Source organism: Maniola hyperantus, chromosome 20 (genome assembly GCF_902806685.2).
Source record: "Maniola hyperantus chromosome 20, iAphHyp1.2, whole genome shotgun sequence".
NCBI lineage: Eukaryota > Metazoa > Arthropoda > Insecta > Lepidoptera > Nymphalidae > Maniola > Maniola hyperantus.
In genome coordinates this window covers 6,244,859-6,268,980 of record NC_048555.1, presented here as the reverse complement: position 1 = coordinate 6,268,980, position 24,122 = coordinate 6,244,859, and the positions used below count along the sequence as shown (strand labels likewise).

Genomic DNA, 24,122 nt, shown 5'->3' with positions numbered 1-24,122 from the left:
ATTTCACCCCCTTAGGGGTTGAATTTTCAAAAATACTTTCTTAGCGGATGCCTACGTCATCACAGCTATCTGTATGCCAAATATCAGCCCGATCTGTCCAGTAGTTTGAGCTGTTCGTTGATAGATCAGTCAGTCAGTCAGTCAGTCAGTCAGTCAGTCAGTCAGTCAGTCAGTCAGTCAGTCAGTCAGTCAGTCAGTCAGTCAGTCAGTCAGTCAGTCAGTCAGTCAGTCAGTCAGTCAGTCAGTCAGTCAGTCAGTCAGTCAGTCAGTCAGTCAGTCAGTCAGTCAGTCAATCAGTCAGTCAGTCAGTCATTCAGTCACCTTTTCCTTTTATATTTATTTAGATAATTAATATTTTCAATTTTCAAACTAAGATAACTAACTATATCAAGGGGGTATCATATGAAAGAGCTTTACCGTGTAGTAGAATTATCGTGCAAAATGTCGAAAAATACGACTGTATACGGAACCCTCGGTGCGCGAGCCTGACTCGCACATGGCCAATTTTTTATTTTTACTAGAAACGTACCTACTCAGACTTAGATAATCAATAAAAACCGCAAATACCTATACGGCAAAGGACTTTGCAGTGCTATAATTGCGATTAAGTAAACTGTTTTACATATATACGTGTATTATAATAATATATGAGTACGGTATTAACTTAAGATGAGCTTGTCGCCAGGTTATTTACCTTCCTCGGCTTAGTCACAACTCTCAAGTAAAGAGCTGTGTTCGTAGACCTGTATAAATAGGCTGGAACCATTAACCACCACAACAGTATTCCGTTTGCAACCATGAACACTGTAAGTCATTTTAATTTTTTCAAAAATATTTGCTTAATTTAAATAAAGAAAAATCGTTAGTGAAAGAGCTGATCTCATGAAATGGGTACCTACTGGGTGGGGATGCAAGTTTTTAACAATCCTCTTTATTCAACTTATACATATGTGTGATAGTGTTTTTCAAAGAAGGAACATAATTCATCTTTTATACCCTAGTCATATAGATTTTGGCTGACTAACATATCAGCTGGAAACTTGTTCAAGTAGATTTTCTCTACAACTTATATTATCCTCGCTAGAAAACGTTTTCAAAAATCGAGCGAAGCCGGGGCGATTCAACTAATTGGTACCATAATTATTCTTATAAAATAGATTACTTTTTAGGATACTAACTTGCTAAATTCGATTACACTTGTCTGAATTCAGTAACTGAACCATTTAGGACGACTAAATTCAGTGTAGTGTAAAAAGTGCTACATACTGACTTTTAATTTTTTGCGCTTCTTAAAATATATTTACCTATTTTAACCTTCCATTTTATAAAATTCACAAATAATGTAAGTTTACGAACTAAGTTGAGCTAGAACGCGTAAAATATAACTCCTCACGCGCCATTTTAACTTTGTGCCCAAGTAAAAATTTGTGATTCAAGTGATTTTATAATTATTCTGTATGGAAGTAAACGGCTTTGCATTCAGCTGCCAAACATTTTGCGTTTTGAAAAGTATAACTGGAGATTTTCTTGCTGGCTCTTCTCCGTAGAATATATTTTGCCACGTGGTGGTAGATAATGTCTAATTATAAGAGCCTCAAGTTGGCCTACAAGAAAAAAATATTGCTGAATTTGAATTTTTCACCTTGACTTAAAAAAATATTAAAATACCTACCTACTTAAATCAAAATATTTTTATTTCATGTAGGACAACTAATTTTATGGTAGGTACTGTGACGTTGTAAATTTTGAACTACTAATTAGCGTTTCGCTTTTAATTAAAATCTATTTTGTTCAAAGTATGTTGGTGCCACCTAGCATCAAGGTGCAGAACTACGCGTGGGTCGATGTTCAGAGTTCATTCGAGCCACAATAGATGGCGTTTGCTTCGTTGTCAATTGTCGTAAAAATAAAACAAAATAATTAAATAAAACCATAATATCATTTGTTTATTGTTAAGTCATTAACAAAACGGTTCTTATAATATATCCTTAGGTTCCGCAAATATTCAAAAATGAATTGGCTTCATGATCAAACTAAATGAGAGCGGCCACACTCGGGTTGCGTCTGGCAACACCGATTGGTGAGATTTAGAATTTTTCTGGAGTCAACATGTGAAGACGAATTTTTTCGTTCCAGGAAAATCTCACTCCTTTTCGCCCATGGCTTCGCCTGGGAAAATACAATAGTTATAAATTTAGTCATCCTAACGTATTTCAATGTTTCATCAATTATGGTGAGTGAAAAATCAAGTAATGTGGATTCGACAAAATGGCGGTTTGGTTAGAGAAAATCCTAATTTCATGATTTCCCTTTCAGTTCCAGTTATTTTACCTTCCCAAATAAATGAGGATAATGGGTTGTGGGTGGACTCCTGAAAACCATTGGTGGCCAGGAGTTCAATAGGTGAGTTGTGTTTGATCGGGAAAATTCCACGTGTCGAAATTTTCACACAGCACAAATTATAATCTTGTTTTTCTTTGTTACAGGGTTTCCGTTTGCGTTTCCGTTTTTAGTTTTCGGTTTTCCGTTTTTCGCTTTCGTTTTCCGTATTTATTTCTTTTGCACATTCACGTTGGCAACTTAATTCTATGGATAAGACTTGGTGAAAATCTTTGTAATGAAACATTTCGGTTGTGAAGAATCAAGTTAAATCGAGTTTTGGGAGCTTGGCCGATGCCGTCCAGCTACCTTGCAGTCTTCGCACCTACAAGTAAGCAAATTTTGTATCCTGGAACAGTTTAGTGAACCTTCTTAGTGTATGTGTACAGTAAGAACCCTGTCTTTACTACTGAGCTTTTATTTTGAAACAATTTTATGAATTTTACTGTGTCATTGTCTATTCCATGCCAATGGCATCTTAAATTTAAAACATAGATTTTATGTACTATCTACCTAAGGCATTCTAATGTATCTAAATTAAGTCTTGGCATTAAGCTAGAATAACTAAGCATTATTAGCCATCACTATGTATTAAGCGACCCCGGTAAAAGTTACATTAAAAACAATTTTGCCTAACATCTAGCAAATTTCATTTATAACACCTCATATACATTACAAGGGAGTCGACGGCTAGCTTCTATTCTTTACTAGGTAGATAGATCAAGTAAGTAAAATTATTTTTTTTTCCTCTAATCTTTGTAAGGTGGTAGATTATTCCGTATCCGGGTATATTTCTATTCCGCCCAATTTACCACCCTTACAAATGGCGCCCGAACGTTTTTTTATATAGTTATTTCAGTATATTTTGAGAAATTTTGTGAATTTTATGAAATGTACTCCGCTGATTGTACAATTTTCTAAGTGGTGACACATTGCAAAGAGCACTAAGCTGTTTTTATGGTTAACTAACTAAATAATAACTAATAGTTAGAAATTTTGTTTGATAGTTTAAGTAATTTTCTGAGTATAGTCCAACATTGGTTTTTTTTTTCTTATTTAATTAACACATTATAAATGGTGCTTATGCCGTTTAATTATGTTATCGACTTACCTTGGAGGTGTATAAGTGAATGTTTGCCTTCAGTTTAGTAATAAACATTGCTTAACTGAGTTGTTGTTGGGTATTGCTTTCAATAGTAAGTACATCTTATGTTTGAAAATTCCGGTAACTTAGTATAATTAAAGTTTTGAAACGCTATGTGCTGTTAACTAGTTACACACATACATTTATAAATACTAAGAGTTACAACTTGTGAAACTAAATATATAAACTATATTCAGAGATTACATTAAGTTCAAGTATGAAGTTATGAACAAATTTTTTTTTTCAGTGACTTGATACTTCATTATTTTGTTGAAATTTTGTTTAGAGCTGTGTTAAGGTTATGATAAAAGCTACTTCACACACAAAACATGTTAAGTTTAAGTGAATGCTGGTAGTTTAAAGTGACATTTAGAAACAGATTTTGTTGTATTTTAGGTTATGTGTTAAAAGTGTAAAGTAACAGTCATCAAACCATTGCACAATCTCTTTGTTTTTTTTTGAAAGATAATATGCTAGTCAGAGTTCATTGCAACTTTGCTGCCTGTTTACTTTTGTAATTGTAAAGGTTGTAACACACTGTGTACTCATAAAGGTGATACTGCACCTTACAATCATTTATTCAATTTTGGGAAGTTTTATTTTGTTATATTTTGTTTACTATAGTAATAATATGTGCTTGTATTATTAACAATATTTTGGAATAGGAACATAATTGATAAAATAGTTAGGATAGACTTAAGAATATTGTTTTTGTTGTGTATTTTGCTTGTGTATATTTAATAGTTTAAATAACTTCTTTTGTGTTTGTGTTTAACCAATTTGTATAAGGCTAAACATAGACAGTTACACAAGCTCGATATTTTGTTAAATGTGTTTTGACTTAACACAATGGAACAGACTTTTGCCCAGTTTCATTCACTTTTGAAGGACGAATTGTGTTATGAGGTATCCATTCGTTCCGAAACTCCAGCACCTACAGTGCTAGGTTTAAAGAAACAGTTAAAACAATTAATTCAGGAAATTCCTTCTGAATCAATTTTAGAGACGGATTTCACTTCTGAAAGTGAGTTAGGGGTTATTACTAAAAAACTTCAAGACTTAGAAGATTTATTAAAAAAGTGTTCTGACACTAAAGATAGACATGCCCTCTGTAGGTCTAAAGCTTTAGCTTCACATTTGTACTTTAGAATTTTGAGAATACAGTGTTCCGAACTCAGCTTAATAAGTAGGAAGAGTGAATTACATACAAAGTTGCAGAGTTTGATTTCCAGATTAGATGCTGACAATGAGTCGTCTCACGACGAATCACTGGATTCCGAGAGTACCGCCGTTGACTGCACTGGTGATAAAAATGTTGCCAAGTGGAAGTTAAATTTCAACGGACAGGGTGATCCGCGCAGTTTCATCGAACGCGTTGAGGAATATAAAAGATCTTATGGCGTTTCAGATGGAAAATTATTTGTTTCTGCATTTCATCTTTTTACAGGCCGAGCATTGTTATGGTACAGAGGCAACAAATGTCAAGTTTCGTCTTGGTCAGAATTGAAAACTTTATTTTTAGAGGAATTTGATGCAGTAGATTATGACTACAGGTTGCTAGGTGAAATTCGAGCAAGAACACAAGGCTCTGAAGAACCTGTGTCTATCTATTTCGCTATAATGTTTTGCATGTTTTCAAGGTTGTCAACACCACTTTCCGAAGAACAAAAGTTACAAATTTTATTACATAATATTCGCCCTTTTTACTCAGAACAATTAGCTCTTGTTGACATTAAGTCTGTCGCAATGTTGAAGGAAAAGTGTCGCAAACTAGAGGCTGCGAGGCAGCGTTCCGCCTTATTTTCTGAGCCTACTAACAGTAAGGCAACTTTAAGTTCAGAGTTTGCTTACAAACAAGTGACAAAACAGATAAACACACTTTCAGTCACACCTGCACCTAAGGTTGATACAAGTAAAGGCACTGATTTTACGAAAACAAATAAACAACTATGTTACAAGTGCGGCAAGGGTAACCATTCCTTTAAATTTTGCAGGACAGTTCCGAAATTTATTAGATGTTTTTCGTGTGGACGTCAGAACTTTACAGTAAAGACATGTCCAAGTTGTAGTAAAAAGGCGATTAGTAAACCCGCTCCGGACAAAAATTCAAAAAACTAATTAGTAAGAACTGTGCAGAGACACAAGTAAAGAACTTGGTCATTAACAACAAAACATCCCTTTTACCTGACACAGTTCTGTATTCAGTGGATAAACGAGACTTTAGGCCACATTTAAAGGTTTTTGTTGACGGGTTTGAGATTACAGGTTTACTAGATTCCGGTGCTTGCGCGTCAATTTTGGGTAACCAGGCGCACAAGGTTTTTTTGAGATTCGGTTATAAACTGCATAGCAGTATTGATACCACATTTTCAGTGGCAAATGGAGACAAACTTGATTGCATGGGTTATATGTTTATTCCGATTACTTATAATTCCGTAACTCACATAATAAAATTTTTTGTAGTACCCTCTATAATAGCGGATGTTATTTTTGGCTGTGACTTTTGGAAAACATTTCAGTTAGCCCCTGGCATTTTTGATAATTTAGAATTAATTAAGGCACCTTCTCAATTTTACAATATTTGTGCGATTGATAATAAACAAATTCATACCATCACTTCTTTTGAAAACTTATCATCTCAACAGAAAGAATTAGCCCAGTCTGTAGTAAATAAATTTTTAGATATTTCTTCAGAGAAAATTGGATTGGGTAGAACAAAATTAATTGAACATGTTATTGACACCGGTGATGCCTTGCCAATAAAAATAAAACAATATCCACTTTCTCCCGAAAAGAAGGAAGCTTTAAGTAAAGAGTTAGATAGGATGCTGGAAATGGACGTAGTTACTCCGAGTGAAAGCCCTTGGAATAACCCAGCAATTTTAGTGAAAAAGGCAAATGGAGACTGGAGATTTTGCCTAGATTGCAGGAAATTAAATTCAGTGACAAAGGGGGATTCATACTCAATACCGTACATTCCACAAATTCTAGATAGCTTGAAAGAGGCAAGGTTTTTATCATCGATTGATTTAAGTTCAAGTTTCTGGCAAATTCCGTTAGCTAACGACTCTCAGGAAAAAACCAGTTTTACAGTTCCTGGTAGAGGGTTATTCAAATTTAAAGTCATGCCGTTTGGCCTATGCGGTGCACCAGCACGACAGCAGAGGTTAATGGACCAGTTATTTAATCAAAATTTTTGTAGTGATATTGAAAATGGAATAGTATTTTGTTATATAGATGATATTGTTATTTGTTCTGCTGATTTTGAAACCCATTTAATTTTATTAAACAGAGTTCTGGATAAACTAAAAATGGCTCAACTATCCATAAATTTTGATAAATGTAATTTTTTTAGAAACTCTTTGAAATATTTAGGGTATATAGTGGATGAATTTGGTTTACGCACAGATCCTGGAAAAGTTGCCGCAGTTTTGAACTTTCCGACCCCAAAAACTGCACAGGAGGTAAAGATTTTCCTAGGCACTTGTTCTTGGTACAGGCGCTTTATTAGGAATTTTTCAACCATCGCTGCACCACTCAATAGACTAACGAGTAAAGGAAAGAACGCACCTAAATTTGAGTGGAGCGAACAGGCAGAGGTAGCATTTAATACATTGAAGAATGCGTTGGTAACCGCACCTGTTCTTGCGGTACCGAATTTTGAAAAACCATTCAAAATACATTGTGATGCTTCTGCATATGGTGTTGGCGGTATGCTAACGCAAGAAACCGATGGTTGCGATCATCCCATTGCGTATGTCAGTAGGAGCCTAAATAAAAACGAAAGGAATTACAGCGCGACGGAACGCGAGGCTCTAGCTGTGATTTTTGCAGTGGAGAAATTTCAGGCTTATTTTGGTTCCAAGCCAGTCACAATTATCACAGACCATGCATCCCTAAAGTGGTTCTTAAATTTAGAAAATCCCTCAGGACGACTCGCCAGATGGGGTTGTAGATTATCACAGTATAATTTTGTTATCGAACATAGGAAGGGTTGTGATAATGTAGTTCCGGATACCTTGTCGAGACTCATACACGTAGATGTAGTTGGTGATCGTAATGATAACTCTAGTCAACAAGTTTTGGTAGATGACTGGTATGACAAAACATTTAATGGCTGTAAAATCAATCCAGCAAATTTTCCGAATTTTTGTATTTTGAACGATAAATTATATCGTTACAGTAAATGTAAATACCAGCTTCTCAGTGAGTTCGACTGGAAAGAGGTAGTCCACAAGAACGACATCCTTAGAATTATGCAACAAAACCATGCAGATGCAACTGCAGGTCATTTTGGTGTGTTCAAAACTCATCGCAGATTATCCCTCAGATATTTTTGGCGTGGTATGTATAAGGACGTGGTTGAGTACGTTAAGAATTGTGATACTTGCTCTGCGTATAAACACACGACATCAGCCACTCCAGGTCTGCTAGGGAAGCCTAAAGTCTGCGAGAGACCTTTTCAGGTCATTTCGGCTGATTTAGTCGGACCTTTGCCTAGGTCTAAATCAGGATTTACATTTCTTTTTGTGGTGACGTGTTGTTTTTCGAAATATACAATGTTGTTTCCGTTACGGCGTGCCACAGGTGCCGCTGTTGTTAAAGCGCTAGAGAATTTTGTATTTTTGAACCATAGTGTTCCAGAGACTGTGATTGTGGACAATGGGTCCCAATTTACAGGATCTGAATTCCGTAATCTCATTAAGCGTTATAATATTCCGAAATTACACTACACACCACTGTACACTCCGCAAGTTAACCTTGTTGAGAGGTACAATAAGGTTGTTATGACTGCTGTAGCCGCTTTTGTGAAAGATAACCACAGGTCCTGGGACGAAAACCTGTACAAGGTCCAGTTCGCCATAAACAGTGCGGTTAATGAATCCACTGGATTCTCCCCGTTCTTCCTTGTCCACGCTAGAGAACCGGTCTTAAATGGTTCCTTCTATAAGGACACGGATAAGGAGTACGAGGCCGGAATTCCAAGGGAGGAATACGCAGGAAAGTTTGGATCTTTGGAGGACATATTTGGTCAGGTTAGGAGAAATTTGTTTCAGGCTCATGCAGAGTATGCAACGCATTACAACTTAAGGCGTAGGTCTGCAAGCTATTCTGTTGGGGATATAGTGTGGAAAAAGACCTATCCACAAAGCGACGCTACAAATTTTTTCGCAGCTAAGCTGGCACCTAAGTATGAAAAGTGCAGGGTTGTCAAGGTTTTGTCACCTTTGGTTTATGAACTAGTTAGAGTAGCTGACAACCACCCAATAGGCACTTGGCATATTAAGGATATTAAGAAGTAGATATTTGCCATTACTTAGTTTGGTCTAAACTGTTTGAATATTTAAGTTATCAATATTCAATTAGGAATTTGTATGAGTGTAGTGATGTACTGAGTTAACAGTTACATTACCATGGTTCAGTTGAGGATGAATGTAGTGGATGTATGTAGGGATGAATATGTGATGATTGGAATGCTTGTGGTAGACCAACCGGTTGAGAAAGTAAAAATGCAAATATCGTACTTTGGGGATAACGAAAAGGGGGGTTTTGTGTTTTGTTTTCGTTTTCCTTCTAGATAATGGATCATTTCTGTTATTTTTCCGATTCTGTTCCGAGATCTATTTTCTAGGAGAGTTATTTCGTTTTTTTTTCTCATATTCCGATTTTGATTCGGTTTTATTTTCCGAATGGGATAGAGAACGGTTGCCATATCAGATGGACCCGTTCACAACCAGATTTTCCGTATTTGTTGAGTAACAAATATTACGATGGTAGTTTAAAAGAGTGAACCACCGTAGGCCTAGACGCATTCTATCAGTCAGCTGAAGAATGATGCCAAGATGTTTCCACTCAAGTGTCTTAGACACCATGAAGTTTTTTTGTATATATTCTTTTTAGAAGTTAGGGTTGTGTAGTTAAGTATAATGTATAAAACCTTACACTGTTTTCAGTATATTTATTTTGTTAGACAATTTTCCTTGTTAGTAGTAGATGTGCGTTCACGCGTAACTTCTGTGTTTTTTTTTGTTTGTTTGTTTCAGGCAAATTGTTAGTAGTTGTTGGATGACGCTGAGGGCAGCGTGGTTCAACCTGTTGAACCTTTTCGTAGGAGGGGAAGTATTGTGACGTTGTAAATTTTGAACTACTAATTAGCGTTTCGCTTTTAATTAAAATCTATTTTGTTCAAAGTATGTTGGTGCCACCTAGCATCAAGGTGCAGAACTACGCGTGGGTCGATGTTCAGAGTTCATTCGAGCCACAATAGATGGCGTTTGCTTCGTTGTCAATTGTCGTAAAAATAAAACAAAATAATTAAATAAAACCATAATATCATTTGTTTATTGTTAAGTCATTAACAAAACGGTTCTTATAATATATCCTTAGGTTCCGCAAATATTCAAAAATGAATTGGCTTCATGATCAAACTAAATGAGAGCGGCCACACTCGGGTTGCGTCTGGCAACACCGATTGGTGAGATTTAGAATTTTTCTGGAGTCAACATGTGAAGACGAATTTTTTCGTTCCAGGAAAATCTCACTCCTTTTCGCCCATGGCTTCGCCTGGGAAAATACAATAGTTATAAATTTAGTCATCCTAACGTATTTCAATGTTTCATCAATTATGGTGAGTGAAAAATCAAGTAATGTGGATTCGACAAAATGGCGGTTTGGTTAGAGAAAATCCTAATTTCATGATTTCCCTTTCAGTTCCAGTTATTTTACCTTCCCAAATAAATGAGGATAATGGGTTGTGGGTGGACTCCTGAAAACCATTGGTGGCCAGGAGTTCAATAGGTGAGTTGTGTTTGATCGGGAAAATTCCACGTGTCGAAATTTTCACACAGCACAAATTATAATCTTGTTTTTCTTTGTTACAGGGTTTCCGTTTGCGTTTCCGTTTTTAGTTTTCGGTTTTCCGTTTTTCGCTTTCGTTTTCCGTATTTATTTCTTTTGCACATTCACGTTGGCAACTTAATTCTATGGATAAGACTTGGTGAAAATCTTTGTAATGAAACATTTCGGTTGTGAAGAATCAAGTTAAATCGAGTTTTGGGAGCTTGGCCGATGCCGTCCAGCTACCTTGCAGTCTTCGCACCTACAAGTAAGCAAATTTTTGTATCCTGGAACAGTTTAGTGAACCTTCTTAGTGTATGTGTACAGTAAGAACCCTGTCTTTACTACTGAGCTTTTATTTTGAAACAATTTTATGAATTTTACTGTGTCATTGTCTATTCCATGCCAATGGCATCTTAAATTTAAAACATAGATTTTATGTACTATCTACCTAAGGCATTCTAATGTATCTAAATTAAGTCTTGGCATTAAGCTAGAATAACTAAGCATTATTAGCCATCACTATGTATTAAGCGACCCCGGTAAAAGTTACATTAAAAACAATTTTGCCTAACATCTAGCAAATTTCATTTATAACACCTCATATACATTACAAGGGAGTCGACGGCTAGCTTCTATTCTTTACTAGGTAGATAGATCAAGTAAGTAAAATTATTTTTTTTTCCTCTAATCTTTGTAAGGTGGTAGATTATTCCGTATCCGGGTATATTTCTATTCCGCCCAATTTACCACCCTTACAGTACGTCAATGACAGTATCACCGGTTCGGAATGCAGCTCCTACTGAGAAGAACCGGCAAGAAACTCAGCAGTTGCTCTTTTCAAATCATAAAAAGTTACAATATGTAACAATACAATAACTACACCATCTTGTAGGCAACTGAAAGCTCAGCCGTTGTTTGGATGTGATGAATGTATGGATCGCCGTGATACCGTTATGGATTAACTAACCATAGTTCCTAACAACGGGATTTCAAATAAATTACCTAATGCATGAGAAGAGGTAATTATTGTATGATCTACAGACATCTTACTGTTCTTTGATTTTCCAACTGTAACAGGTTTCTCCCAGATTTATACAATAATTTATAGATAGGTAGATATAGGTAGCTCTCTTTTTATACCTCTTAAATACTAATTTACTAAAAACCAAGCAACTACGGCTTTCGTAATAAGTTCGATGTTCGAAGTACAGTAACTTTCAGGTTGCAAATAATATATTATGCCCAAAAGTTTCGCTTCCAAGTCAATCCATATCACAATAATCCAATCACTATTCACAAACAAACACCTACCTCAGAAAGCCCAACTTATTTTGTAGTAACTCCAGACTCCAGAGTATTGTCACATTCCATCTATACCTACCTACTAATGTAGCCTGAAGAACACTCTTTGCAGTATCCCTATGTATAAGTCGAGTTGGCAGTCGGGGTGAGGACTGCCCCCGCGCTAACCCAGTGCGGGCGAGCGCGGGTGTCGTGCGAGTCGTCACCCCGCCTCATAAGCTGATTGCCATCTCGACCAGCGACCTGTCACGCACTATACATAAACTGGATCCCAAGTTTATTATCAAATGACCTATTTTCATTTGCAGATAATATACGTCGGCCTAATCGCATTCGTATGCATAGCGTACGGTACAGCCCTGCCTCACCCAGCACTGGAGATCGACAATAATGACACCAAGACGAAGACGGACACAGAAAGCTTAGTCGCCTCTGAGTCTCGATGGGGACACCGAGGTTGGGGTGGTGGACACGGATGGGGTGGCGGACGAGGTCATTGGGGAGGGGGTAGAGGTCACGGAGGCGGTTTTGGTGGTGGTTTCGGCGGTGGTCACGGAGGTGGTTTTGGTGGCGGTCACGGAGGCGGTTTCGGCGGTGGTCACGGAGGCGGTTTTGGAGGTGGTTTCGGAGGCGGTTTTGGAGGTGGATTCGGAGGTGGCTGGGGACGGTGATTTACGCTTCTTTCAAATTACAAAATAGTCTTTTAACAAATTTTCTGTGATGATTTCTTTTTTTAATAAAATTCTAGTATAATTTACCTGTATAATTGTTTTATTGTTAATGATAGTAGGCATCTACTTAACTATTAAATAATTGCACTCATTTTCGCAATTTATGCACTAGGTACAAAATCTTCTCCATAATGGCTGAAGTAACTAGCTTGTATTCCTGGGTCAAGTGGCAGTACTCGTTATGAAGTGCGTTGCGAGTCAAACGAGTCCGTACAGAGCCCGTTGTAGAAGGAGTCCGAGCCCATTTCGACTAGGAGGTCGATGTATTTAGCAACTGATAGACGTTGACAGCTGGACATAGATCTCTTGTAGGGACTTCCACACGCCACGGTCTCGCGCCGCCTGAATTCAGCGACTCCCTGCGACTCTTTTGATGTCTACCCACCTTAGTCCCATTAGGGAGTTTCCAACGCTGCGGTTTCCAGTGTGAGGTCGCCATTCTAGCACCTTGGGGCCCCAACCACTTTTGGTTTTTCTAATTATGTGCTCTGCCCATTGGCACTTCAGCTTCACAATGCGATGTTGGTTACTCTGGTTCTCCTACGCATCTGTTTTGATCACGTAGAGAAACTCCTAACATAGCTCTCCCAATCGCCTGAACTTCCTTATGAGCGTCCACAGACTTTTAAGCCAGGGTAGGCATTAGTTAGGTAGGAACCTGTTTACTGGCAGGTCATCATGAAAAATATGCTGAGCTATTACAACAGGGGTACGCAGTGCATTTATGCCTCTATGACCTGCACGCCACAGCTTATGAGGCTCATAGTAAGCGACCATCTCTTAGATAAGTATAGCGCTGTCGTAGCCAGACCGCATGTCCCTTATGCAGTGGCATTATATTATAGGTAGCCTCACTTGTTCACTGGCAGTGGCAGCTAATCTAAATATCTATCTGACACAAATCGGAGGATTTCCGATGATTTTAATTTAAAAAAAAAATCTAAATATCTAAAAAAAAGGTGACTAACTGATCTATCAATGCACAGCTCTAACTGTTGGACGGGCTGGATTGGGCTGTTTGGCATGCCTATTAGAAATCTGCTAATAAATGATTTTTGAAAATTCAGCCCCTACGGCGACTCGGACCGGATGTAGTGCGTAACCGCTCTTAGGGGGTAAAATAGGGGTTTGAAACTTGTGTAGTCCACGCGGTCCGGACAAAGTCACGGGCATAAGCTAGTAGGGTAAAATAAGCATTTAGCAGGTTCAATCTAGATAATACTAGCTTATGCCCGTGACCTCGTCGGCGTGGACCGTACAAATTTCAAACCCCTGTTTTACCCCTTTAGGGATTGAATTTTCAAAAATCCTTTCTTCCCTGCCCTCATGTTGTCCCAACTAGACCACCTACGAACGATTAAGAAATACCATCAGAACAGAACTGATGCGTCCGCCTAAACTCTAATGTCATCGTTCATCAATTAGACAGATCTGTGATCAATTACCTAAATACGCTTATCTCTCTCTCTCTCTCAATATTTATCTCCGTATCACTCCGTAAGTAAGTATACCTAACCAGTATAAATGTCTTCGATTATAAAATACATCTTTCATTTGTTACTCGTAGCTCGTCAGTTATGAAGAGTGTAAGTTTAATTTTTTTTTGTTAAAAACTTGCTATTTTTAATAATAAAAAATGTATGATTAAAATAAATTAAACTTTTGGACAACCTCTGTGGTAAACGGAGGTCCTGGGTACCCTACAGAGGCAAATTGGGATTTATAATTTAGAAAATATCTCTGGTCTGGTTGATCGGAGGCTTCGGCTGTGGCTAGTTACCATCCTACCAGCAAACCGTGCCAATGATTTAGCGTTCCGGTAAGATGCCCCGTATAGAAACCGCTGAGAGGTATGGGTTTAGCTTTAGGTAGAACTGTCATATCCCTTCCAGTTCCAATACAGACCTTATATCGATGCTTTCCAAGCCCGCTACCACCTTAGAGTGCATCACACTACCACTTGTAACAGCATAAAGGAAAAAATGTAAGTACATACTCAGGTATGTTTATCATTTTGTTTTTTCAGGTGCAGGACATCGTTCTGCAGTTCATATATTTTATAATTTTGATAAAAATCCCAGGGTCCAAAACACATGAAAGATCAATCATTGACGAAGCTACTAGAAATTGGGGAGATCTTGCAGGCCTATGGGGTTAAAGACTAAAGATAAATAAGGTAAGTACCTAGGTAGTTCAAAACAAAATTTTCATCTAGAAGTAACTAATTTTTTAGACATACTAAATTCCACCTACTCACTCATAATATTAACCACAATATCACAGGAAGTATGAAAGTCTACAAACTTGAAAATCTTTTACCTAAATCATGTATCCCCTGTATGTATCCTGGATCCCCTGTATATGGGCTGAATGAAGTCTTGACCAGTAGGCACTATTAAAGCCTAAATAGAAAACAAATTTTTGAAACAAAAAATTTGAAAGATTTTAGTCGATACTATCGATATCGTACCGAACACAGAATATAAGGGGAATCCAACATCAATGGTACCGACTTATATGACCATTTTTAAGCTTTCCATTTTATTGTCAGAATAAGCCGACCTTGAACTAGGTACATACCGTGGATACTTGAAAAATCCCAAACAGGAGAAAGTAGAAAGGGCATTCCTTTATCCCAATTCAACATACGAGCACCTGAGGATTATGTTAGTGTAATTTCTAATCTGTATCGAATAACACGTAGAAGTGTTTAAGTGCAGTGACTCTCAGACATCTTAGATAATTAATAATATCATGAATGTAAGTTAGTACACTTTGATTGGCTGACCATAACATTTCCCTAAATTAATTGATCTTTTATTAGGACAAATACTTTCTTAATATCTTATGTGAATCTAAAAGCAGTGATAGGTTAAAACGTCCGAATTCTTTTTAGAAGGTTAGCGGTTCGAACCCGGGCATGCAGTTTAACTTTTCGTAGTTATATTGTGTTTCAAGCTATTAAAATTGTGGTTCACACTCGCACTCTTGTTTTAAAGATGAAGGATAACATCGTGAGGAAACTTGCATGCCTAGAATTCTCCATAATGTTCTCAAATGTGTGTGAAGTCTGCCAATATATACATTTACCTACGCTTTGAACCAGCCTATGGCCGAAATTCTGAGAGCAAATCTGTGCTTAGTAGTGAGCCAGCGTCGGGTTGATCATGATGATGACAATCTATAAGGTTATATAAGGTTATAACATAAGGGTACCTTGAAGTAAAGCGGAGCGGAGTGTGTATAGTTGACCAATCAAAGTTTCATCTGATGACGGAATAAAAATATCACGTTATTTACCGATAATCTGATTGGTCTTCTTAACACATCTGTGGACCGCTCCATTGGACAGGCACTGCAAAACCGTTAAGTAGCTACCTTCTTTTCAGATAATCTTGTATTTAGTTGGAATAGTGAGCATCATAGAAGGAGTTGTACTGGATCCAGCTCTGTACTTATCTCCGAGTCCACCACTCACCACCACGCACGACAACGATGCCGAGAAGCTATGGACGCAGACCTTACAATCCAGAGTCCAAGAAGATGGCAGCATGGTGGTTTCAACCGTAAAACAGGGTAAGTAAGGAATCATCATGATCAACCCATCGCCGGCTCATTACTGAGCACGGGTTTCCTCTCAGAATAAGAACGATTTGGTCATAGTCTACCATACTGGCCAAGTACGGATTGGCAGACTGCACACACTTTTGAGAACATTATGGAAAACTCTCAGGCATGCAGGTTTCCTCACGATGTTTTCCTCGTTGTAAATCCGAACGACGAAATCGCATACATCATATTCTATTTTTGGTACATAGGTAACTTGTATAGCAACCTAAAGGTTTTGATTCCCTTGACAGACACGAGAGACAGACAGACAACGAAGTGACCCTATAAGGGTTCCTGTTTTCTTTGGAGATACGGAACCCCTAAAACGTGAATTTATACACACGAACGAAGTCGCGGACATTATCTAGTAAAATATATTTTCGCAGATGCAGAGAAAACATCGACGGAATCTCCTGAAAGCATGGAACAAGCGGAAACATTTTGGCATAGCTACCGTCCTACGAGTCTAAGAGGCCTGCACATTCCTCTAACATTCCATCTCACTGGATCGTATGGGGGCAATTCTGGTACTGGAGTCCTTACTAGCGGCTACATGAGTGTGGCTGACAGTTACGGAAGACGTGGCAAGCCAGGTCTGGCCGGCACTGGATACATGGGTTATGGAAGCCTTCCAGGTGTGAGGGTGTATGGAAGTGACGCGAAACCAGCGTGGGGCGGGTGGGGCAATGGGAAATGGGGGCATTATGGCAAAGGCTAAATGACGTTCCTACTTAATATACCTACCTATTAGACAGTATTTTATTTACTCGTAAATAGATTTATTTTCGTACGTGTGCACATTCTAGATTATTCAATAAAGGGCAGAATAATTTTTGACTCTGTTTTATTTTTATAATCTGTTCATCATCATGGTGATCAACCCGTTGCCGGCCCACTCACTATACTGAGCTCGGGTCTCCTCTCAGGGAGGGTTTAGACAGGCTGCTACGCTAACACAGAAGGTACAAAGTTTTTTTTTAAAATTCAGATACAAGTTAGCCCTTGAATGCAATCTCACCTGGTGGGAAATGACGATGCAGTCTAAGAAGGAAGCGGGCTAACCTGGAAGGGGAACACCAGTTTTTTTTTTAATCTACCCATGCTCCTTTGGTTTCTACACGGCATCGTACCGGAACGCTAAATCGCTTGGCGGCACGGCTTTGCCGGTAGGGTGGTAACTAGCCACGGCCGTAACGGTGCCAGGAAGGTCGTCAAGTGTCAGACTTCACACACCTTTGAGAACGTTATGGAGAAAGCTCAGGCATGCCGGTTTCCTCGCGATGTTTTTCTTCACCTTTAATCTAAAGCAAGTGATATTTAATTTTTAGGGTTCCGTACCTCAAAAAGAAAAACGGAACCCTTATAGGATCACTTTTTTGTCTGTCTGTCTGTCTGTCTGTCTCTGTCTGTCTGTCTGTCTGTCTGTCTGTCTGCCTGCCTGTCTATCTGTCTGTCTGTCTAGAAACCTACAGGGTACTTCCCGTCGACCTAGAATCATGAAATTTGACAGGTAGGTAGTTCTTATAGCTGACATTTGGGGAAAAATCTGAAAACCGCGAATTAAGGGTTAGATCACACAAAAAAAAATGTGGTCATGAACTAATAATTAGTATTTTCAACTTTCGAAGTGAGTGACTATATCAAGTGGGGTATAATATGAAAGGTCTTCACCTGTACATTCTAAATCAGGTTTTTATTTATTTTTATGCATCATAGTTTTTGAATTATCGTGCAAAATGTCGAAAAAATACGACTGTAGTACGGAACCCTCATTGCGCGAGCCTGACTCGCACTCACACACGCACCGGTTTTTTAAACGCAAATAACTCGGAAAAGTTAGAGGTCCGTGCCCAGGATCGTATCCCGACATCTCGAAAAGAGGTAGTTGTAGGTAAGGTACCTAGTATCTGAGTCATAATTAAATTGCTACACACGATCCGTTATGACGGTCATCGTAGATCACAAATAAATGATGTTGATTTGTTTTTAATGACTAAATACAACGAGCGACGTCTTCATAATGTTTATCTTCTTACTGACAATAATTTGTACGGAAATTCCATTCATTACAATATACACCTACCCACCTAATATATACCTAATATGTTTACCTAGTATTTATTAAATATTTTATTAAAGACTAACTGATGCCCGCGACTTCGTCCGCGTGGAATTAGGTTTTTAAAAATCCCGTAGGAGCTCTTTGATTTTCCGGGATAAAAAGCAGCCTATGTCACTCTCCAGTTCTTTATCTATACGCATGCAAAAAATCACGTCAATCCGTTGCACCGTTGTGACGTGGTTGAAGGACAAACCAACAAACACACTTTCGCATATTTTATGCTTGATAAGGGTACTGATTCTTTAAAAGTAGGATGTCATTCGAGTGACTGTGTGAGGATGAGGAATGTGGATGAAACTCGAGTCTAATAGGTATTCATGACGAACCCAACCCACCGCCGCCGCCCGGCTCACTACAGAGCACTGGGTCACCTCTCAGAATGAGAAGGGATTTAGCAATAGTCTACCGCACTGGCTAGTGCGCATTGGTTGACTTCACACACCTTTTGAGAACATTATTATGGAGAACTGTCAGGTGTGCAGGTTTCCTCACGATGTAGTTAATATTCAATGACAATTATATCTTAATTCATGTAGGTCAATTTGTGGTGCTAGGTAAGTAGCGACTCAAGAGTACCACCGATTCGGTAAGCAATTCTACTGAGAAGAGCCCGACTACTGAGTGAAATCAACAGTTACATTCTACCTAATTTTTTATTTAGGCATTCATGAAATGTCGGTATGGCAATCGGGGACGGAACGCCTCGCACACCCGCACAGCCCCCGTACTTACCCGGTGTGGGCGGGTATGCGAGGCGTCCAGTGGCGTGCACAGGATTTGAAGCCAGGGTAGGCATTAGTTAGGTAGGAACCTGTTTACTGGCAGGTCATAATGAAAAATATACAACTGGGGTAAGCAGTGCATTTATGCCTCTATGACCTGTACGCCACTGGAGGCGTCCCCCCGCCTCATACCCCGATTGCTATCTCAACCTGTCGCGAACTATGGTAAGATATCAATTTATTGGGAAGAATAATATGTCGGGTGTGCGGGGCGTTCCCACCCCGATTGCCATCTCACCCTGTCGCGTAGTATAGGTAGGTCTATCTAATTAAACCCGTGACCATTGCCTTCCACAGATATTCACGAGACGTATTCAGATGGTAACAATAGGTACCTACTATATTGGTTTATAATTTTTTTTTTAATCAAGAATATTAGCCATGTTAAATGACTAATACTCCCCTTTCCTCTCCAACTAAGCGTCAAGCTTGTGTTAGGAGTAGGTACGACAATTAGTGCAACGGGCGGGGTTTGAACCGTCGACCTTACAAGGTAAGTATTATAAATCAATGGTTAGGTAAGTATACCTACTGTATAATCATTAGGTTTACATTCAATAAAAAATAAGCACATAATAGAATAGGTAAGTATAAGTAGTTAACCTATATATCCATCAATCAATCCAACCACACAAAATAGCTAATGCATCAACAACATGAATACAGATGCAGTGACTTAATAATTGACTAATTAAATCCACTGCAAATCATGCTATCCTGCCGGTAACCTGTCAGCCATAATGACCATACATCCTGCGCACTCCCAATTTAAAACCTCGCATGCCACAGATCACATTACTATCGTCAGAGATATGGTGTCAATGATAATACTTCTTTTCACACTGCCGGTCTTAATATCGTGTTCGAGCGATGGAAATATACATTTGTTGGAAGAAGACATTGCGGTTGCCTTACGAAATTGTCACGTAGATGTTAAGGCTGACAAAAATGCGCGTCAACGTCGAACCAGCGACACTGTAAACGATCCATCCCCGCGTATAGACGCTAACAGCAAGCAAGAGATGAACCAATATAACCACGAAAGACGTAACACTAATACGAAGATGTATGTTTTAAATGGGTCCAATAGTGAGTACTCTGACTACGGAGCTGGAGACAGTGGAGAGAAGTTCGTCAATACAATACCTCGTCCGGCCCTTGGAAATTCTAATACTAACCCAGCTACCTACACAAATTCTGCAAGGATTAAAAGACACGAACCGCTTATAAGTAAGGATAATAATGAGGTATGTAGCCGTTATAAGTCCCGCAAATTGCTAATTCGCGTGGGCGCCATTTTAGTGACGTCAGCACTAGACTGAAATTTCGAGCTGATGGTATATTTTTATTTCGGCTGACGTCAAAATGACGTCATTTCGATTTTAATGAGACATGCTTCCAGCGCAATAGTAATTTGCGGGACTTATATACTAGTTAGGATTACGGAACCCGCTTATTTGGTGGAAAGAAGTTGAACCTAATCCAGTTCTTGGAAATCCTAATAGGTACTAACCCCGAAAATAACTATCTACGCAAATTCTATAAACGCGTCAAGGTGTGGAAAGTCTACCAACGCTGAATTTTCCAATGTAGAGTTGCCATTCGAGTAAATATCATTTATCGACTCTTACCATGAGCCCGTGCCCAGCCCATTGACAATTCAGTTTCGCGGCTCGTAAAATGTGTAGGTAGATAGCTTACCCTGTTTTCCTAATAAGGAATCTCCTCTTTTGTTATTAGTCACTTACCAAGTACTTAGGTATAATCTAAGTATGGCTATCTCTATCTCTACTTTAAGCGAGTGTGACTTCGCGACTCTCCATGTTGCGCTCTGAACTGAACTTTCTTATCAGGACCATTACCAATTCAAACGTCTGCCTCATAATCAGAGGTCGGGGGTCAGAGCTGGCCAGCACGAACGCCGGAGGGGTCCATATCCCTAAGGGATATGACCAAATCCCGTGTTTTACGATATCCCTGCGAAACATACATATATTTGTCATCATCATCATCATGTCATGGTCAACCCATAGCCGGCTCACACTACAGAGCATGAGTCTCCTCTCAGTATGAGAAGGGTTTGGCCATAGTCCAACATGCTGGCCAAGTGCGGATTGGCAGACTTGACACATCTTTGGGACATTATGGACAATTCTCAGGCATGCAGGTTTCCTCGTGATGTTTTCTTCGCCGTTAAACTAACCATACGTTTAGATAATTGGGTAGTTAAGTATATAATTTACCATGTCGGTAGGTAGGTACTTAAACAAAGCTTGTATCTACAAAAAGTACAATTTTGTTTCAGTGCCTCAGCCAATGTGTGTTCGCCAACTTACAAGTGGTAAGAAGGGTTTTTGCTCATTAATAAACACGTGTAAAGGTCATCACTCTGTAACCGCACCGCTCCGACACAGCAAACTACTTGTCATTATTCAATAACACTTTAAGTACCTATAGGAGTTTATAATACTTTTTACAAAAACAAGACAAATAATACCTAGCGCTCATTAGGCGACCAGGCCACAAGGCCGTGGCTGCAGCGATTATACTGGCCGTTGCGCGTTGGCCGTACCTACCAACCCATAATGCGCGCACTTGTACGTTCGTGGAAGAACGTCCGTCGTCTCACAGATCGCTTCAAAAACGCTGTTCACTTGTCACAGCGCTTCAACTTTTCAATTCGACATGGATTAGTTAAATAAGTTGTAAAAGAGTGGACTGTGAGCTATATATAACCTCGCCCATGGCTGTAACTACTGCAAGCTGTGTGACGGGTGTTAGCGGTCACCTGTCGACTATGGAGGCGGTACCGTGCTGTATAGCACACGCAAAAATCGCCTGCTAAACTGCGTCGACTAACACACAAAATGCTCGCCATACCTACCTACTACCTAAAACCTACCTACCTACCTATTGCGTTGCGGCCCAAACCGTCTCAAGTGGACGCCTTCCTTTATTGTACAGAAGCGGTGCGGATATAACTAATCCGCAATGGCCTTTATGCTTTGAGTTTTATGAGCAATTATGGAAATTCCACAGGTGGATCCGAGGGGTATCCCCCGAGAAGCGGAACTGTGGAACAAGGTACAATCATCGGTGGCATCGCAACAATCGAGAACCTTGTTGAAGGACCAGATTCACGCTTGTTTTCAGGAACTGCAATCTGGTAGAATATCTGCCTACTTACTTATAATCAACTAGCTTATGCTCGCGACTTCGGCCGCGTGGACTACCTACATAAATTTCAAACCCCTATTTCATCCCATTAGTGGTTGAATTTTCAAAAATCCTTTCTTAGCGGATGCCTACATCATAATAGCTATCTGCATGCCAAATTTCAGTCCGATCCGTCCAGTAGTTTGAGCTGTGCGTTGATAGATCAGTCAGTCAGTCAGTCACCTTTTCCTTTTATATATTTAGATTTTTAAAGCATTTTTATACCTAGTATATAATAGCTAGTATATACTAGCTGATTCCGTAACAAGTTAGCCCTTGACTGTGATATCACCTTGTGGTAAAGTGATGATGTAGTCTAAGATGGAATCGGGCTAACTTGGAAGAGGTAAAACATTGTACAGTACGCGGCAGAAAATAATGTACATCAACCTTTAGAAAGAGATAGCGAATTTGTAGAGCATTGTATCTGTCGTTGAGCCCGACAAAACGTCACATAGGTATAAGTAACAGAGACAACGCTTACAAAACCGAAATATCATTATATTTAACGAATTAACGATTTAAGACGTAACTTTTATTTCAGAATCTGAAGACAACGGCTGCTATTATTCAAACAAATTAGAAAGATGCCTCATGCTCCGATTTTCCGAGAGAAAAACGAATGCGACCCAACATACGAGTACTTGACAGTTGACACGTTTGAAAAAATGATTGTAATTTTGCCGATTAAAAAAAAAAAACAAAAATCAAAAAGCAAAAATCTAAAACGTTTTCCTTATAAAATAAAAATGTTTATATTTATTTCATCTTAGTTTAGATTTTGTAGACCTACTATTAGGTAAACATGAAAGACAGAATAAAATCTGTAATACAATTACATAATAGTTTATATCTTCTTATCGAATTTGTTATTAAGTATCTATTCGTAATACCTACTATAAGTACAAAATAACTGGATATCCCGGAAAAGAGAATGGTTGTGGAAAATAAATGACTGGCTTGCTGAGGTCGACATCTTTCAGCTCGTGAGGATACAACTGCTTCGGTAAAGGCTCTCTATCCCAAGGGGGTACGGTTTTCGATGCCTGAAATAAGGAACCTATTGTGAATTTTTATTTCTGTTTGGTAATAAATTATTAATTAATTGTTATTAAGTTCATACGTACTGCGATAGTTATATTAGGTGTAGGTGCGAGTCATAATAAAATTATTCATCATCATCATCATCGTCAACCGATAGACGTCCACTGGCGCAACGGATTGCCGCGTGACGTGACAGCAACGCCTCGTTGCGCCTCTTAACTGTGCTGGAAGCACGTCGCGCTTGCCGGTATATCGCACCGCGAGACTCGACGACGGTATCGTCGCGAGAGTCGTCGTATCGCCCTGTGGAGATTGGATCATAGCGTTTGTATAGAGTTTCGTATCGGTATTCTACAGGATATATTTCGGAGAGTGTGCTCAGGAGCTGTTCGATCTTGTCCCTCCCTCACCTTTCTACCACCGTACCGCAAGACACCGGGCGAGTTTCCACTCCTATGTCGTCAACATTCCATCTTCGCGTACGAAACGCTTTGCATCATCATTCCTTATACGCATGGCTAGGGTCTGGAATACTCTTCCTAGATCAGTGTTTCCTGTCAATTGTATCATTAAAACAAGAGTGAATAGGCACCTTCTAGGCAAACGCGTCCCGTCTTATATAGGCCACATCATCACTTCCTATCAGGTGTGATCGTGGTCAAGCGTGCGCCTATAACGAATAAAAAAAAAAAAAAAAATTTCACACACAGCGAGACAATCGTCGTGATTCTCTCGTCCGTGGAGATGGCGCGGGCGGGCGCCTTACTCCACTTTCGGGATAGTGTAGCGCCTGCACTTTTATGAAATTACAAAGACGCGCAGACGAATACTACCTACTCTATCCGGAGTGATTAGTGATTACCTACATACTCTTCCCTCTATCGCTGACAGTACCCGCTCCTGCTCTCACCTAGACCACACACTGATAGCAATCAAAACCAGTTCTAGAGCAA

At 39.1% G+C, this 24,122-nt stretch overlaps 3 protein-coding genes across 3 annotated transcripts; all 3 read left to right on the top strand.

Annotated features, from left to right (window-relative positions):
* Positions 1–596: 596 nt before the first annotated feature.
* LOC117992134 (uncharacterized) lies at positions 597–12,422 on the top strand. Its single transcript, XM_069505378.1, has 2 exons — positions 597–806; positions 11,974–12,422. Exons 1-2 carry the CDS (start codon positions 798–800, stop codon positions 12,334–12,336), a joined length of 372 nt encoding a protein of 123 aa, XP_069361479.1. The 5' UTR covers positions 597–797; the 3' UTR covers positions 12,337–12,422.
* Positions 12,423–15,395: 2,973 nt separating this feature from the next.
* LOC117991980 (uncharacterized) lies at positions 15,396–16,723 on the top strand. Its single transcript, XM_069505548.1, has 3 exons — positions 15,396–15,410; positions 15,786–15,972; positions 16,392–16,723. The coding sequence occupies exons 1-3, from the start codon at positions 15,396–15,398 to the stop codon at positions 16,721–16,723; spliced, it is 534 nt and encodes a 177-aa protein (XP_069361649.1).
* Positions 16,724–19,702: 2,979 nt separating this feature from the next.
* On the top strand, positions 19,703–22,936 carry LOC117992138 (uncharacterized). Its single transcript, XM_034979815.2, has 4 exons — positions 19,703–20,156; positions 21,215–21,250; positions 21,949–22,075; positions 22,670–22,936. The coding sequence occupies exons 1-4, from the start codon at positions 19,722–19,724 to the stop codon at positions 22,771–22,773; spliced, it is 702 nt and encodes a 233-aa protein (XP_034835706.2). The 5' UTR covers positions 19,703–19,721; the 3' UTR covers positions 22,774–22,936.
* Positions 22,937–24,122: the final 1,186 nt, after the last annotated feature.